This window comes from Mugil cephalus, chromosome 11 (assembly GCF_022458985.1).
Source record: "Mugil cephalus isolate CIBA_MC_2020 chromosome 11, CIBA_Mcephalus_1.1, whole genome shotgun sequence".
Taxonomy (NCBI): Eukaryota; Metazoa; Chordata; class Actinopteri; order Mugiliformes; family Mugilidae; genus Mugil; species Mugil cephalus.
The window spans coordinates 11,749,348-11,766,535 of NC_061780.1; the positions used below are offsets into that span (position 1 = coordinate 11,749,348).

Genomic DNA, 17,188 nt, shown 5'->3' on the forward strand with positions numbered 1-17,188 from the left:
ACGCAGACAAAGGCCGTAATTCATGCGCACTAGCAGAGGACGGGCTTTGTCTACGGCGCAGCTTTCGGATCAGCTTTTCTCCTGTTGCATTTCAATAGTTGTTATAACTACTGACTCCAACAGTAAATATCCTCAATGCTATTTGCATTGTCACACTTCCTGGTTCGACTTCCTGGTTGGCTATACAGCTAGACACAATTCCCTCCACACTTTCATTCCAATGAATGCAAAGAAAAGGGGGAGGGGTGGGGGGTGGGGTGTATTGTACAGTATCTTATAACAGACTCTGAGTTAATGGTTAATGATAATGATGATCAATATTCTTTTCCTTTTCATCCTAGAGGGGTGTGTGACTTTGCATGTGCTTAGTTACAAGCAAGAAATACAGCAAACAACAGGACCTAAAGAGAAAGGGAACTTTTTATTTTACTAACGGTTAATGTTCGTCTGAATGCGGATAATATAATAAAACACACAAAGTCATTACTGGAGACTGAGACTGAAGGAATGTGGTGTTTTTTAAAATCATCAGCTCGACATGGCTCTCTCTCGCACATCGGTCTATGCATCTCCTTTTTCCTTTGTATTATAGCTTTACTTTTACTCTCACCCTTTCAAGTGGCCTGGCACGCCGGGCAGCATACGCCACGGCCAGTACGCCTTCAGTTCTTCTCTTATAATCATGAAAAAAAGCTTTGTTGCTTTACTCCCTAGTTATCTTTCATACTTCTGTGAAAACTCAGCCCCCATTCAGGGGCAAATTACGTCCTCATTACTAACAACAGGAGAGCACAGCCGCAAAGTGAGACGTAATAACCGCCAGTAAAAAATCTTGTCCTAATTTGTAAAACCTGCGGTTACATTTGATTTGATTTCTGTTTAGTTCATACTGAAATATCCGCATAATGACAGAAATGTGAGTTAAATTTGAGTTAGCGCCCCGCTGGAAACGCAACCTGCCGAAGTGAAACAAGTAATATTATTCAATCTTATATGGAGTTTTTCAACAAAATTCGGGAGAGGGATGGGAAGAATGTGGCAACACTCTTGGTGACGAGGTAATTAAAGTCTCTTATTTGTTTTTCTTTTGACTTAATTGTGCACTCATGCAGCCTGCGTGTTTGTGCTCCCTTGAGATTCTTCTGAAAACAACATATCAAAATGTTCATGAGGCAAGTCGGGAAGAAATGGAAGTTGACAAGCAGTATTGAGCTGTCAAGCCTTCAGTTAGCAGATTACCGTCCTGCCCGAGCTGAAATGATGCATTATGAACAGGCTTTGGTATGAAAACAGCAGTCAGCGAGACAGGGACTTAAACAATTGTTCAGTAATGAGACAAACATACCTTGACAGCTCATAATAGAGGAGGGCAAGCCTAAGAACACAGCTGAGCGAAACATTTAGATTTATCTCCAGGCAGTCAGACCACGCTGAGAAGACAGATTTATTTATTTATTTATTTTTTGTAGGTTTGACAAATGTGTGGACAGTAAATTGTGCGCACGGATTTAAATATCAGCTCGACACCTGTATGTAAATATTTCCATAAGAACGATGCACTGAAACATCACCTTAATGAAAAAAGAAAAAGGGAGCATTTCTATTGAAGGACACTAAATTCTAATTACACTCTGTTTTCTTTTGTTGATATCTGTGTGTGTGTGTGTGTGTGTGCGTTTGTGTGTGTTTGATGTCCTCGCAGGGCGATATGCTTGTGTGTAAATCAAACTTACGGCAAAAGAGGAAGCTGGATGAGGAACACGCGGAACTGATCTGCATATGTGACTACTACTCTTTGCAGTAGTAAAAATACACAGAGCACTAATGTCTTGTTATAATATAAGAAAGTCACCTCTCGTAGAGGTCTAGAGTTCCAGTGATGGTGCCAATCTGTAGCTTTGAAGCAATTTATCTGCAGCAGGAGTCGTCAATGTTTTTCAGGCCAAGGTTCTCCAAACTGATGGAGAGGTAAATACTATTATGTGCTCTATGTTAAATTCAGCCTAGCGCTGTTTATAATAATACATTATTATTACCATTTAATGATGTAAAACCATTCATTTCAATATTAAGCTATACAAATAATGCACAGGTTCAAATACTGATTTTATTTATTTCAAACATGCGGAACCACAGCTTGCAACGAAAACACATAAAGAAACTAATTGACGGATTCAAGTTTTAACCCCTAGTTGCATAAGTGGGGTCAAAAATGACCCCAGCGGTTGTTGTTGTTTTTTTTTGCAACATCCTTGTAATTTCTAATTTTTATCATTCAATCTTCCATGTACTCCTCAAATAAGCTATATTTGACATGGACCACTTTTGTATTTGTATCTAATTGTTTTTTTGTATCTATTGTATATTTGTATTTTTTGTACCCCAGTTTCTATGAAATTTCAACAGTTAATCCAGGGAACCTTTTAAATTTATCAGCTGTGACTATCAGGTATGCATTTACTGTTGATCTACACATCTAATGCCGGCAGTCTCACCACCCTCAACTCCACTCTGAGAATTTTGTGTGGTAGTGTAGGGTTATCATCATCAAATTACTGCTATGCAGTTAGCTAACACTAGCTAACTACAAAGTTGTGTAGTCGTCCATTGTGTCCTTGGGCAAGACACTTAACCCACTGGTATATGTTTAAAAGTGAGTGATGTCTGCTGATGGTGGTGGTGGTGGGGGTGGTGTAGGTACAGACTAGCAGCCACATTTCCGTTCAGTCTGCCCCAGGGCAGCTGTGACTACTGTGGTAGTTCGCCACCACGACCTCAGTAGGCTCTGGGTATTTAGAAGTGTGCTATATAAAATCAATGAATTGCTATTAACATGGTTTTACCTTTCTGAAAGCTGATAAAATGTGAGTAAAAAGGTATAAATGAACATGTCAGATATGAAATAATTAGTCTAGAATGAGAAGAATGAGATTTGTTGACTAAAACACATTAAAAAAATCATCTTTAACCAAAATGAAAGAAATTTCCTAAGTTTACAGCATAAGTCGTTTTTGACACCACTCATGGAAGAGTGTAGGTATTGGTAGGTCATGCATCTAAAGGTTAACTTTAAACATGGCTAAATGTAGGAGGGACAGGTTATCACCAGCCATTTTGGCCTCAGTAGTTGGCTGATGGGAGCAAGCTTCACTGTTAGCTTCTCTTATGCTAATATAGCAGTTTGCATCTGGGAAATCACCTGGGTACCGAATAGGCTCTCAGCCAATTGAGGGGAACCAGACAGTCAGTGTGTAATATGTGGCCTCGTGATTGGCTCAGCAGTAATAGGGGCGGGGCCTACTGTCTACAGGAGGCTTCGGGTGACAGGTCTGGCTCATGTGGAGCTCTGTGTGAATGGGTGCGCTGTTGAGACAGCTCCCGTATCGTAGAATGAGTGAAGTGCTGACTGAAAGATAACGTCTTTCTCCATTTACTAAAATATGTTGGATTCACATGTGTTTTTAAAGAAATTTTAATTTGTGGAGGAAAACTAAAAACAAAAATATATAAAAATGTCTAATCAACCAAAGATTTTGCGACCCCCATGCAGTACTTCAGTGGACCCCCTGCTGAAGACCTATGATCTACAGGACACAGTATATTGCAAAGATTTATTTAGTTAAGAAGCTGCGGAATGACTTGCCTGATCAAATAAAGCTAAGTGAGTCAGCAACATGTTAATAAAACTTATATGGATTTTACTTTTTTAGTTGTACTATGGCTCTGTGAAAGGCAACAGAACATTGTTCTGACCTGATGAAACACATATATGGGCCTAATTCAATAAATGTATAGGATAGAGTAGGATAGAGTGGGACGTACAATTAGTTCACCTGGTTGAGCAGACACCCAAAGAACTGAGACCATAGTCTAAGTGTATTGTTTGGAAAGTGTAATGGCATAATTTGTAACTAGCGTTTTCATTTTTTAGAGTCCATACAGCAGCTGATGTAGTCTAGACATATTGCCTCTGTTTTTATTGTTCTGCTGTAAGATGTCAGAATGGAGTGGTGTAATTATACTGCCGTCATTTACAACAGACGACTTTCAGTAAAACTTTCTGTTAAAGTTTTCTGCTAAGTTTGAGTACCTGTTTCACCATATGGAAACAGGTTTAACACAAGACAATAGGACAATTTGCAAAAGAAACTCGTAATAATACAATAAAATAAAAAATAAAATTATGAACCGGTGATTATTATTTTAATCCAGAAGGTCAAAAGACATCCTCACGGCAACTAATTTCCTATGAATTCTTCAACAACTCTATATACATGGAAACAGCAACTTGACTGGGCGATAATTATACTTCTGTTCATCTCTTCTAAGTAATTATGATAAAGAAAAAAATAATTCATCTACTCAAATATGAAACTGAAATAATGTTAGGTTTTGTTTAATTGTGTCTTGCGTAGAGACAGTTCAGTTCAGAAATACTTCTTTACAGTCCAATCATTTTCAAGGCTGCAGAGTTAAAGTCAGCGAACGGCTTTTTCCCGAACTGCAGAAGATTTTCTGAAGCAGTAGCCACAGCTGCAGCTTAGCCTAACCCTCTCTTCTCTACCTCTCTCTGACTGCCCACTCTCAGTGAGACAAATTCCTTGCATGGTTTCCCTCTGTCACTGATGTTGTGAGCTGAACTTCAATCCGAGAGAAAACAGGATTAGAGCCTGGCCCTGGATATGGCTTTACCTCCTGAAGACATAACTGTGCTAAATACCACTCAGTATGATCCTATTGTAAGGATTGACTAACCGGGAGATCTGAAACCCTTTTTTTTTTTTTTTTTGTCGCAGGTTGGGGAGGGGGTGGCACGCTACTGTCATCAGGTTTTCATCTGGACACGTGTTAACGTTGAATGGGTGAAGAGGATGATGTCTGTTTGGGTGGTGAGCACACAGTGAGCCTACGCTGCCGCTGCCTTTCGTGCTAATCGCATCAACGTCAGTCCATTTTTGTCTCCGGCTGACTGATTCACATCTACCTGCAGGCCAAAGCACAGGGAGCTGCGGGGAGTCGTCACGACTTGGCGATAAAGACAGAGGGTAAAGGTGAAGCAGAACCAAGAGAGAATGAGGAGGACAAAATGAGACTGCAGAGGCTGAAAGCAATTCATTTTAAAATATAAGACATCAACCTGTATTAAAGGAAACGGCATATACAGATAAGACATTGTTCAGTGCGAGCGGTGAAAATTCAAAGCAGTGGAGAGGTGAAACGCTGTGTTGTGTAGCATTTGACAACAAGTATTTCTATTGGCTCTGTCACTCAGGGTGCCTTGTGAGACGCCATTAGAAAAAAAAAAGAATAAAACTAATAACACTGTGCTGAATATGTGCTATACAGCGCCGTACTTAATAACTACTGCTGAGTAATACGCCCTGCCACGTTTGTTTGACCTTCTCCTCTCATTCTAGACTAATTCTCCTCTTAGTTCAAAGGGAAGATCAGAATCTCTCTGTGGCTGCTGGACATCCACGGGCCACCCTGCTCTCCCGGTACCCTGCTGAGAGACAGATTGTATCCCCGGTCACCAGTGAATTGTGATATTACCTGATGTAAATAATGGATAAAATAACGAGTCACGGTTCAATTTACAGACCTGATGGTAGGTTGGCGGTTTCCAGTCATTCCTTTGTTGATACAATCTGTGATCAAATGAAGCTGACAGAGGAGGGAAAGAAGGAGCCCGTATGTCCTGGTACAGGCGCTCATCTCTTACATCTTCATACAAATGACTCTGAGAGTCCGCAGGGAGACGGATGACATCTTGAAGAGCACACGGAACACATGATTAAAACATAAATATGGATCATCTTTCAAATTTAATGTACTTGAATAATTGCTAATGGCAAAACCATTTGCTGCAAGTTTAAACTAGCACAGATATAGAGCCTTACTGGCTCCAACCATGTCGTGTGTTGGCTGTGAGGTGTTTACTGTTTCTTTGTTTACTATTTGCGTCTTACCAAGCCTGCGTGTTTCCTCAGGGTGTGGACTGAGAGGCGGCATGTAGTCACCAGTGGGATAATAATAAGGAGGATGTCCCTGGAAGTGGTGAAACAGATGCGATAGCATCACATCAACTTCAACCTTGACAAACTTCCTTTAAATGGCAATTCCAAATGTTTTCCTCTAGTGCAGAGGGTTCTCAGTGGATTCTTAGAGAGGTGCTTGAGCCAATTTTATTTCACATTATGCAACACCAGGCGATACAATGGCGTTGTTTCTATTCATCTACTTTAGATATTAATTTTATCTCCAAGATTTCTGGTGGAAAATAAAAAAACAAACGATTTAGACAGTTTTATGGAAACTGCTGATGTAAGATCTCTGTAACACATAGTTCTTTAACAGGGGTCCGCAACCCGAGATACTGGGGGGGGTCGAAAAAATCTTTGGTTGATAAGACATTTTCTTATCTTTTCTTCTTTTAAATTTTCCCCCACACATTAACATGAATCCAACATATTTAAGCCCAGGGATGAATGGAGGCAGAAGACGTTATCTAACAGTCAGCACTTCACTCATTCAGCGACACAGGAGCTGCCTCAGTAGCGCACCGTTTTACACAGAGCGCCTATCGCTACTGAGCCAATCACAAGGCCGCATATTTCACGGACCATGTCAGGTTCCCCGAAAGTCCCAGGCACACGCTGCAAAATTAGCAGAAGAGAAGCTAACAGAGGCCAAAACAGATTCACTGTCCCTACTAAATTTAGCCATGTGTAAAGTTAAACCTTGACTCTGTCAATTATTTTCTTTATCTGTCAATACACCAGTTAGGTAAGTTTATGTTCACAGCGGTTGCAAGGCCACCCTACTGTTGCCCATGTTTGAAATAAGGAAATGGATATTTGAACCTGGGTATTATTTGAATTGCAAAACACTGAATGCAACATAATAATGTGTCTTTATAAATAACACTAGGCTATAACTGTGGCTGTTTCCAGTACTTGTGCAGGAATCTTTCAGGTGAACGCCTAAAAAGAAAAAGGAAAAAACAGAGCTATTTCCACTCAAAACTAGATAACACACACACAAATACATTTGAGGTTAAATAAGGGGCGATGTGAAGGCTCTCCTGACAGCACAGAGTTATCTGCTTCCCGTTTTACCCCACCAAACGGTTTTCTTCAAGGTTCAAATCCTTGTTGGCCTTTTTAAAGCACAAAATGATAATTTCTCGGAGATCAATGTGTATTTTGAATGCTAATTGTGAGGTATTGATCTACGTTCCATCTCGGCGCACAGCAAAAGGTTTCATTAGTTTATCTATCCATTTTCCTTGTTATGGCTGAATTCTCCACTTCCTCATCTGCCAGGTCCCCTCACCCTCGGCCTAACCTCTTCCCTCCGCTCGTCTGTTTATTCAACCTTCTCTGTGTCTCTGCATATTTTTTCAATTGCCCTTTTCTCTCCCACCTCCTCCTCCCACTCCTCTCCCCTGCTCTTACCGCTGCGCAGTTCTCGTAGACGTTGCTGTCTGTTTCAGAGCCTGAGTCGATGAGGAGGGTGCGCTGGGCTGCGGTGTTGATCTTTTCTTTGCTCTCATAGCTATTGGAGTTTCTCAGAGTTGATTGACTTGACCTGAATGGAGGAATCAGATTATGTCATCGACATGATTTGCTTCTCAGCGAACGGTAATAAATAGTCCCCCAGCGTGAATTAACAGATTCGAAGCACTCACGGCACAACTTGGTTCTCGCATGCATTGCGCTCTTAATAATAATGAATTATGTGGTGTATAATGCAGGATTGTGGTGCAAGTTTGATGCCACTAATATAATGGATATTGACAGAAGCTTGTTGTTTTTGCCTGCCTGGCTGTTTTCAGCCAATGGATCAGGTCTCACAATTACAAGAGTGGATTGGATGTGTGTATCTTTATTACCACCACTGCAGGGCTTAAACCTACCCCTCCTCTTTGTTCTTTTTCCCATCCAGCACACTCCCTCCTCTACCTCCTGCTGGGGAGACAGAAACAGGAGGAAAGAGGCTTTTAGAGTCGGGGAAAATTAGAACTCGAAGAAAGGAGCATCACATCCCTGGCGCTGGAATCGATCAGAGCACTAAAAAGGCAGCGGAGTGAGAGTGAATAAAAGGCGAGAGAGCTGTGACAAAATTCTATGCAAAAATAAATAAATAAATAAAAAATCAGAGGGCAGAAGAAACTGAGGAATGAGAAATAAAAGATTGAGAGGAAGACCTTGACAGTTAAGAACGAAGAATGAATAGAGAGACAATAGGAGGGATGGAAGAATGACATAAAGCTTGCAAATGAGATAAGAGATAGGGATGAAACAGAAGTGACAGCTTTGAAGAATGAATGTGGTGGGAGGCTTAGAGAATGAGCGAAAGGAGAAGAGACAGGACAGACGGAGAGAGAAAGAGGGACATGGCGGGATGAGGGGAGAGCGAGTTGCGGAGCTGACAATGGCATCATGGTTCAGCGTAATCTCTTTAGAGTTTTGTTAAAGATTCAGAACACCACGGATGACAGAGAGAGCGATGGGAGGAACACTGCCAACATCCACGGATGAGAAGATCATTACAGCTACCTGTCCGCCTTTGCCTCTTTTTCCACCACAATCCGAAGAGGCAACCTAACGAATTCAACACCAGCAGGACTCCAAACACCACTGTGAGCACTATGGTCCAAAGGGCCGGCAGCCTGCTTACGCCTAGTTTGGAAAACATAAAAAATAAAAAAATCAGCTCAGTGCATCTCAATGAAAGATGAAGAGGAAATAAGATGGAAATCTGTGATTATAAAAACCGATCTAACCGGTCCCTCTCTCTTGCCTTTATTGATTAAAAACCAGACAAAGCAGAAGAGACAAAGCATGGCTGGGCAGCATGACAGTCACTAATATTGTAGAGCAAACATTAAAAGCCTCGGAGGTGCATACATTAACATGATTTAGCCAAATGGGGCTAGCTGATGTGCAAACAGTAATTTCAAACTGCCCTTAAGAGCTTTTGCAGGGGGTTGTGTTAAAAGAATTACTCGGTGAGTCTTCATCTGATGGGACTTCTTCTGACGACGGCCTCTCTGCAGAGAAAGAAGTAGAGATATCACAAACACACTTCCACACACAATACACAGTACAGGTCAGTGTCAAGCTGGGCTTGCTCCAAACTGACCCTTTGTGGTGATGGTCAGTACTGCATTGTTGTCAGCGTAGTCACTCTCCCCTATTGCATTGAGGGCATTGACAGAGAAGTTGTAGGTGGTGACAGGCTGCAGATTAGTAACGGTGAAGGTTGCTGAACCGGGAGGAAAAACGTCCACGTAAAGGAAGCTGACCAATTGATCCCAACGGTACCTGTCAAATGAAAGGGCTGCGTCAAGTACGACGCTTTGAATATGAAAGCCCTCAGCTGCCTTTCCTCGCCTTTCTACCTTATGCGGAACCGTTGCTGCAAACCCCCGTCGAAGCCAGGGATCCACTCCAAAGTGGCCGAGTCATGGGTCACGCTGACTTGGCGGAAGGATGAAGGAGGATCTGGGTGATCTGTGGAAGGCGGAAAAGAAGAATGGCGTAAAAAGAAGAAAGAAAAGAAATGTGTTCTCAGTTCTGTGCGGGAGCCAAGCACTCAATTTGCAGTGCCTTTAGGTGCTAATAAATTCAGATATGTGCCATTATTAAAGTCGAGTGATTATATTTGCGCACTGTGATATAACACACGAGCCGCTGCCATCTATATAGGCTTGTGCCTACCTCTTTGCTACAGAGCTGCTATGAATATAAAAAATAATTACACCAAATGTGAGTGCAGAGATGCTGCTTACGTGGTAGAAAAGGAATAGGAGGAGAAACTATTTTAAATATTCCCACTTTGTGCCAATAATACGGCTGTAAAACACTTTTCCTAACATACACATGCCAGAATGTCTGGTAATGATGGTTTACCTCGGAGAAAAAAATGCCTGTTATTTGGAAGGACTGTTTTGTTGTGGCAGAAATACTGTACGACTGAATCACTCATAACACATCATTTGAAGTGTGAGTCTTGAACGTTGAGTCCGGAAAGTCAGAAAAATACTGACATGACATCTTGCAGGAGAGGTGATCTCAAGACATCTTTTTAATCAAAGTTTATTCCACAATATTTTTATTTATTTATATTATTTAGAAAGGCTCTGGGTGTTTGTCTTGTTTAAGGTTGCGCGTTGTTGTACGAATGATCAGGGAAAATGGGCTCAGCTTTGGCTGATCCCTCTCAGAACAAAGTGGCTGCTTTGTCCGGCTCATCCGACCGAAGTCACGCAATGAAGGATGAAGCTTCTTGATTATTATCAATATTAAGCGCAGGGATCAAAGTGGGCTATTCAGTCTGACACACACAAGGCGCTACTTCAGCCAGTGTAGTGAAGGGAAAGTGGATTATTTTGCATTTGGAGCATAAAAAAAAAAAAAAAAAAAGGATGGTGGTTTTGAGGGCAGAGGGAGAGATAGCAAAGGAGAGAAGGAGAAGAGATAGTTGAGTAGCAACATAAGAAGGAGATGCTCTACTCGTCTACGGCTCCAGGCTGCAGCCCAGTTTGCAAAGTAAATAAGTCGCACTATCAGCTCCGCTCATAAGATTCCAGGGCAAAGGGGTCAGCCTCGGATCGCGCCTCCTTCAAATCCAAAAAGCACCACGCTAAGAAAAAAAAAAAAAAAAAACTCTCTCTTCCTCTCGGGCTCTAAAATGATAAGGAAGCATATAAAATTTATTATCACTGCGTCAGATTAATTATGAATATTCACTGCTTTGAAAAAAAAAATGATGGGGAAAAAAACAGGGCCAATATTGGATTGTATTTTATGGTTTTTATAGTAAACATTAAATGTGTCCAACGAGAGCTGTGGGCTTTCGCTGAGAGCTGGGCTGCGTTGATAATGGCGGTGGTGCACAGATACACTGGTAGCTTGAAGGTAGAAAAGCCCGAGCGTGCCAGGAGAGTAAAGCATATCACTGGCGCATTATCTGAGGAACGAAGTGAAGTAGTGCTATAGGCTAAATGATAAGGTAGAGATAGAGCAAGGGAATAAGTTCACGTAAAAAGGCTGACTCTAAGGAGCAGCGACTCTCTCCCGTTTAAAGCATTCTGGATTTTCAATGGCCCCCTGAAACTACTGTAACTTTGCTGAAAAAGGCAGATAAACATTGGACAAGGCAGCACTGACGGAGTTATTTTGAATTGCTGCCTAATTAGAACTAAAGGAAAAAATGGTGCCCCACTGCCAAATATGTGGTGTGGATAATCCCTTTTTTTTTTCCTGCTATATCGACTGACTTCAATTATTTGTGATTTATTTAAAGCAGCCGTGGGTGAGTTTTGGCCACTAGGGGGCAAAATGAGTCCAACAAAAAAAAGTGTACACCAGAAGACAGGCCGACGCCCACCTTTTGTGCTGATTCTCTGCTCTAAAGCTCTATACTTATCTACTTATTATATGCTCGACTTCCCAACAGTCCTTAATTAGCCTCTCTCGTGTGTTGATAAGAACGAGGAGACTCTACCATATGGTGTTTGTGGCGGCATGATAACCAAAATAACAAACATTTTGAAACTAAACTGAAGGATCAAGAGTTTGTGAAATGAGAAAAGTGAAACCGCATTATGACATTTTTTTTTTTGGGAACGCGTGTCATTTGCTGTACATTAGCAGTGGACGCTCTGATGAGGGCTGCAGTCTGCCACAGACACACATAAACCGACATGTTCTCGTATACAGTACTTGTGCTGATGAGCTGGATGTCTAGCTTGTCTTCCCCAAGTGAGTTGCGAGCGGTGCAGCTGAAGACAGCATAGTCCAAAGTTGAGCTCACATTTACCACTCGAACTGTGCTGGTGTGGAAGGACCCCTCCCTCACCGTCTGCTCCTCATACCTGCAGCGCACACACACACACACACACAGAAAGACAAACACTAAGCAGACAGGCTGCAGGGATTGTGATGTCCTGCAGATTGGACTGTGCCACCCAATTGTACACATCAAAAAAGTATTAAGCAGGTGTTTGTATAGTGAATAGCTGAGTGTAAAATGCACACAATCTGGATTTTGTAGTAAAAATAGCGAGGGAATAGCAAAATAGTACATCTGGGTGGAACCAAATCTAATTGGTAATGCTGACAAAAGCACAGTGAACTCAAACTACTTCCACCAGACCTGGGGTTTTCAAAATCCATGCGTACGCCGTTTTTTTCCCAACAGAAGTTGACAGGAGGAATGCCTTCAGCCCGACACACAACCTCAGCTGTTGTAGTGCCATCCCCTCTGCTTGCTACCTTCCTCCACTGCGGGCCCTTCTGGAGCTCTGGTTTGACTCCACGAGACAAGAATAGCACGGAGATTATTCATGCAGACATCAGACACAACACAAGAGTAAATGTGTGTGTCTATTCGCTGACAGGTTCACATGCACTACCAGTCAAAAGTGTGGGCACACCTTCTCATTTAATGCTTTTTCTTTATTTTCATGACTATTTACGTTGTAGATTCTCACTGAAGGCATCGCGACTATGAAGGAACACATATGGAATTATGCAGTACACAAAAAACGTTTTACATTTTATATTCTTCAAGATAGCCACCCTTTGATTTGATTAGTGCTTTGCACACTTGTAGCATTCTCTCGATGAGCTTCATGAGGTAGTCACCTGAGATGGTTTTCCATTCCAACAAGGATGAGCATTGATAACCGACTGGTTCCAGTCATCGATATCATTAGCCTTCATGCTTACTGATTGCCCTTATCGATACTTTTCATGCTGAATTTTTACATCCCGGACCAGATGGTGGCGGTAATGCACCTAAAAGTTGTCTACCAACCACCATGAAATGCAAGAAGATGATACACATCACATGATTACGAGGAAGATGCAATGGCAAAGAGACTGAAATGGCTGAAAGTCTTCACTTCTCCAGAAGTGGCTGTAACAGCACAATGTGCAACTTATGCTGCACCGTAATTAAGCAAGGACAGCAACACCACCAACAAACTGATAGCATTAAATGCCAAAAGTTCCACGTGTTTGACAATCTCCAGTCAACAAGTGTAGCTCCCGCTTAGTCTCAGCGCAAGTGAGGATCCAGTGACCAATTCCCTGTTTGTTACATAACACAAGCTCTTATCTCTTATTTAGAAACTAAATAGAAATTCTGTTGTTTATACAAAACCACAAACTCCTCCTTTTTCTAGACCAAAAATTCACTGGAGGAATTGATAATAAATCGAGCAGAATCGATGATGGCATCTGTATCAACAAAATCTTATTGATGCCCATCCCTAGTCCATCTCATCCCAAACCATCTTGATTAGGTTTAGGTCAGGTGACTGTGGAGGCCAGGTCGCCTGGCGCAGCTCTACATCATTCTCCTTCTTGGTCAAATAGCCCTGATGCAGCCTGGAGGTGTGTCATCGTCCTGTTAAAAAATAAATGATGGTCCAACTAAATGCAAACCAGAAGAGATAGTATGCAGGATGCTGTGGTAGCCATACTGGTTCAGTGAGTCTTCAATTTTGAATAAATTGTTGGAAAATATGTTCTCTCTTATCTTACATTAAGTAGCAGGGAAAGGTCCCACAGATAAGGCACAGGTACAGATGCAACCAGTCTACAGCTCCTTTGTTATGACTATTTGAATTCCAAGGCGTCTCTCTAATAAGGTTGTCTCTATGTAGGGCAGGACCCACAGCATAAAAGTGAATGCAATCCCACTACATGTATCGACTCCTTGCTGCAAGTAACACTTTGAAACAAGACTCCGGTGACTCTGTAATTCTTGATAAAAGAATTTCCGTAACATAAATCCCCAACAGTGTCACCTGCAAAGCACTCCCATCACCATCACACCTCCTCCTCCATGCTTCAAGGAGGGAACCATGCATGTAGAGACCATGCATTCATCTTTCCTACATCGCACAAAGATCTCAGGTTTGGACTCACGGTCTAATGTCCATTCCTTGTGTTTCTTAGCCCCAACAAATCTCTTCTGCTTGTTGTTTTTCCTTAGTATCGGTTTCAAAGCAGCTAGTCGACCTTAAAGGCCTGATTCGTGTTGTCTCCTCTGAACAGTTGGTGTAGAGATGTGTCTGCTACTAGAACTCTGTGTGGCATTAATCTGGCTCTAATCTGAGCTGCTGTTAACATGTGATTTCTGAGGCTGGTGACTCGGATGAACTTATCCTCAGCAGCAGAGGTGACCCTCGGCCTTCCTTTCCTGGGGCGCTCCTCGCGCGAGCCAGTTTCTTCAAAGCGCTTGATGGTTTTTGTGACTGCACTTGGGGACACATCCAAAGTTTTTGCAATTTTCTGGACTGACTGACCTTCAGTCCTTAAAGTAATGATGGATTGTCGTTTCTCTTTACTTAGCTGGTTGGTTCTTGCAATAATATGAATTCTAACAGTTGTCAAATAGGGCTGTCGGCCGTGTACCGACCTGACTTCTGCACAACGCAACTCATAGTCCCAACCCAATTAAGGAAAGAAATTCCACAAATAAACTCTGACAAGGCACGACTGTGAAGTTAAAACCATTCTAGGTGACTTCATCATGAAGCTCATTAGGAAAAGGCCAAGGGTTTCCAGCGCTGTCAACAAAGAAAAGGGCGGCTACTTTGAGGAATCGAATATGTATTCAGAATATAACATATTTAGAGGTATTTAACATGTTTTTTTTTTTGCTATCTTGCTTCATGTATTTGATGTCTTCCGTGTGTCCCTACAGTATAGAAAGTAGTAAAAATAAAGAAAAAAACACTGAATGAGAAGGTGTGTCCAAACTTTTGACTGGTAGTGTATATGCATACGTCTCTCCACATTCACAGAAACTTATTTTTTGTGTGAATGTTTTGGTCCCTTCTGACACACAAAAAAAACAGAAGTACTATGAACTCACATTGCACTACCAGCTGCACATTCGCACTGGCAGGGAGTCCTATGCCATTACTGGCCGTGCACTGGTAGAGACCAGCATGAGCCCGAGTCACATCACGGATGGTCAGTAGGCTTGATTCATTTAAATGGGTCTCCTCTCCCATCTCCACCTCCTCTTCACCCTGTGGAAGACAGATTGAGGGGGAATAAGCAGAAGACAGCCACTATCCCTCAATACCCACTCCCCTCCTCCTGGGTGACTGATCTCTACCTGTCTTGCAGCACAAGAGCAAGACAGGTAGGCGATGAGGAGCCGGACACCATGAGGGCTCGAGGTCTGGTCTGCAAGGGCGTTCAAAACAACCTTTAAGGACAGAGAAGGATAATGCCAAAGGCTGGAGAGCCCCGGGAAAAGAGAAAAGGAGGGGCTGTGCGGGTTGAAAGCGGCACACGCTCTATTGCCAGGGGGCGGGTTAGACCGGAGAAAGCATCAGTAGATACAGAGACCACGCCACATTGACGAATGTGCCCTTTAGTCACGCAGCAGTAATGAAAGCTATTTTTCTGGATTTGGGCTGACTGTGGAGCAGGAAGAGGTGGGGTGGAAGGATAGTTAGAGCCAGTGAAATATGGCGCATCTGTGCATTTACAAAGGCCAGTGATAAACGGTAAGAACAGATACAATAATAGGAAGAAAGCCAGATAAAGTCAACGTATTTTTGTGGATGAGTGTGTGTGTGTGTGTGTGTGTGTGTGTGTGTGTGTGTAGCTCTCACCAGCCATTTCCAAGAAAACATGTCGGGTATAATGGGATTGGCATCTGCCACGCATATCAGGTCTGCTATTTCCCCTATGTTCACAAACACGGGGTCTTTCTCTGCTTTGACACTGGGAGCATCTGAGAGAAAGAAAATGGGACAAGGGTAAGACGGGACCGATATCAGCCTGAGACTAATCATTTCACAATCCATTAAGTACGCATGCTTAGTTACCACAATTACTTTTACACTTGTTTGCCTTATATTCATAACCCCATTGAAATCGGTCTCTGGGCTTTGGATACAATAACATTAACCTCTCTATATGTCGGAGCATTACAAACACTTTCGCAGACAGACTGAAAATGGACCATGTGACCCATAAAGGCCTCCGACAAGATTCCCCCAGTCAGTCCCCCCCCCCCCCTCGATCCCTCTCTTCATCCATCAATTTATCTCTCTTTCATGTCTGTACTTCTGCCCTTCTTTTCTTTGTTCTCTTCTACCTCACAAGCTTTTTATACTTCCCAAGGGTGCCGTCTACTCACGACTATCAGGCCATTAGTGCCTACTTGTCTAAACCCATGTTTAGTCTTGAAAAACAGTGGTGGGAAACACCAGCAAGACAAGGTCCTCTGGGTTTGTGGGAACCAACCGTGTTGGTCTCCTAACCAAGGCCGACATTGTTAAGTGGGCTACACCGCCACACATAAAAGCGACTACAATTCTCCATACATAATGAATATCTACAACTGTCAAGCCCAGTCAGATCAGGATGGTGGAATCCATTAGGCATGTACCATGGGCTTTGGTGAATCGGGCAGACCTACATTTTCAACACTCCCATTATTAAATCATCAGTATCGGGGCAGAGGGCCAGGAGCTTGAGGCTGGGCCTGAGGCAGCAGTGGAGGTGGACGGCCTCAGACGGAGGCCTAACGAAGGAGGCACTTTTGATGGAGAGAAGCAGAAATGAAGTGTTGTTGTTGTCTGAGCGTCTCATCGCGTGTGCGAATGCACCGACAGAAGCTGATCCTTAGCACATTCAAAATCATGTACAGCTGACATTTTAAAAATGTCATGAAAGAAGAAGTTTGATGTTTGATTATAAAAAAAAAATTCAGTTTCAGTGTTTTCTCTCATTTGCAGCCTTTTTTCTTTTCTTTTTTTTTTTTTTTTTTTTTTTTAAATCTTTTGGCTAAATTTCGAAGGGTAGCTACCCTGGGCTCATTTTATCAATCCCTATTAACTTTGAACTTCGAAAATAGGTATAGTTGCAACCTTGCAAAATAAAAATGTGCATGTGAGTAAAAAGCTGTGTGCGCAGGGTCTTACACTGAACGTCCAGCAAGATGCGGGTCAGGTTAACACCCTCCTCATTTGTGCAGTTGGCTGTGTAAACTCCAGCATCTTTCCTCGTCACATTCTTGATCTTCAGTGAGTAGTCATCTGGCCAGTCGTAGCGAAGATACCCCTCTTTACGCACACACACACACGCACACATGCAAACCAATGTTAAATTAAGTATTCATTACATGCTCATCAACTGCATGT

At 42.3% G+C, this 17,188-nt stretch overlaps 1 protein-coding gene across 1 annotated transcript in view; it reads right to left on the reverse strand.

The window, feature by feature from the left end:
- Window positions 1-5,097: 5,097 nt before the first annotated feature.
- nphs1 (NPHS1 adhesion molecule, nephrin) overlaps window positions 5,098-17,188 on the reverse strand; it is a 62,034-nt gene continuing 49,943 nt past the window's right edge. The window contains exons 18-31 of the mRNA XM_047597871.1: window positions 16,970-17,110; window positions 15,653-15,774; window positions 14,899-15,058; window positions 12,166-12,322; window positions 11,733-11,884; window positions 9,407-9,518; window positions 9,148-9,329; window positions 9,011-9,055; window positions 8,562-8,684; window positions 7,919-7,970; window positions 7,458-7,590; window positions 5,970-6,048; window positions 5,603-5,769; window positions 5,098-5,506 (exon numbers count right to left, since the gene is read on the reverse strand). Coding sequence (XP_047453827.1) covers window positions 5,414-5,506; window positions 5,603-5,769; window positions 5,970-6,048; window positions 7,458-7,590; window positions 7,919-7,970; window positions 8,562-8,684; window positions 9,011-9,055; window positions 9,148-9,329; window positions 9,407-9,518; window positions 11,733-11,884; window positions 12,166-12,322; window positions 14,899-15,058; window positions 15,653-15,774; window positions 16,970-17,110 — 1,718 coding nt within the window. The 3' untranslated portion in view covers window positions 5,098-5,413. The remainder of the gene's footprint in view (window positions 5,507-5,602; window positions 5,770-5,969; window positions 6,049-7,457; window positions 7,591-7,918; window positions 7,971-8,561; window positions 8,685-9,010; window positions 9,056-9,147; window positions 9,330-9,406; window positions 9,519-11,732; window positions 11,885-12,165; window positions 12,323-14,898; window positions 15,059-15,652; window positions 15,775-16,969; window positions 17,111-17,188) is intronic.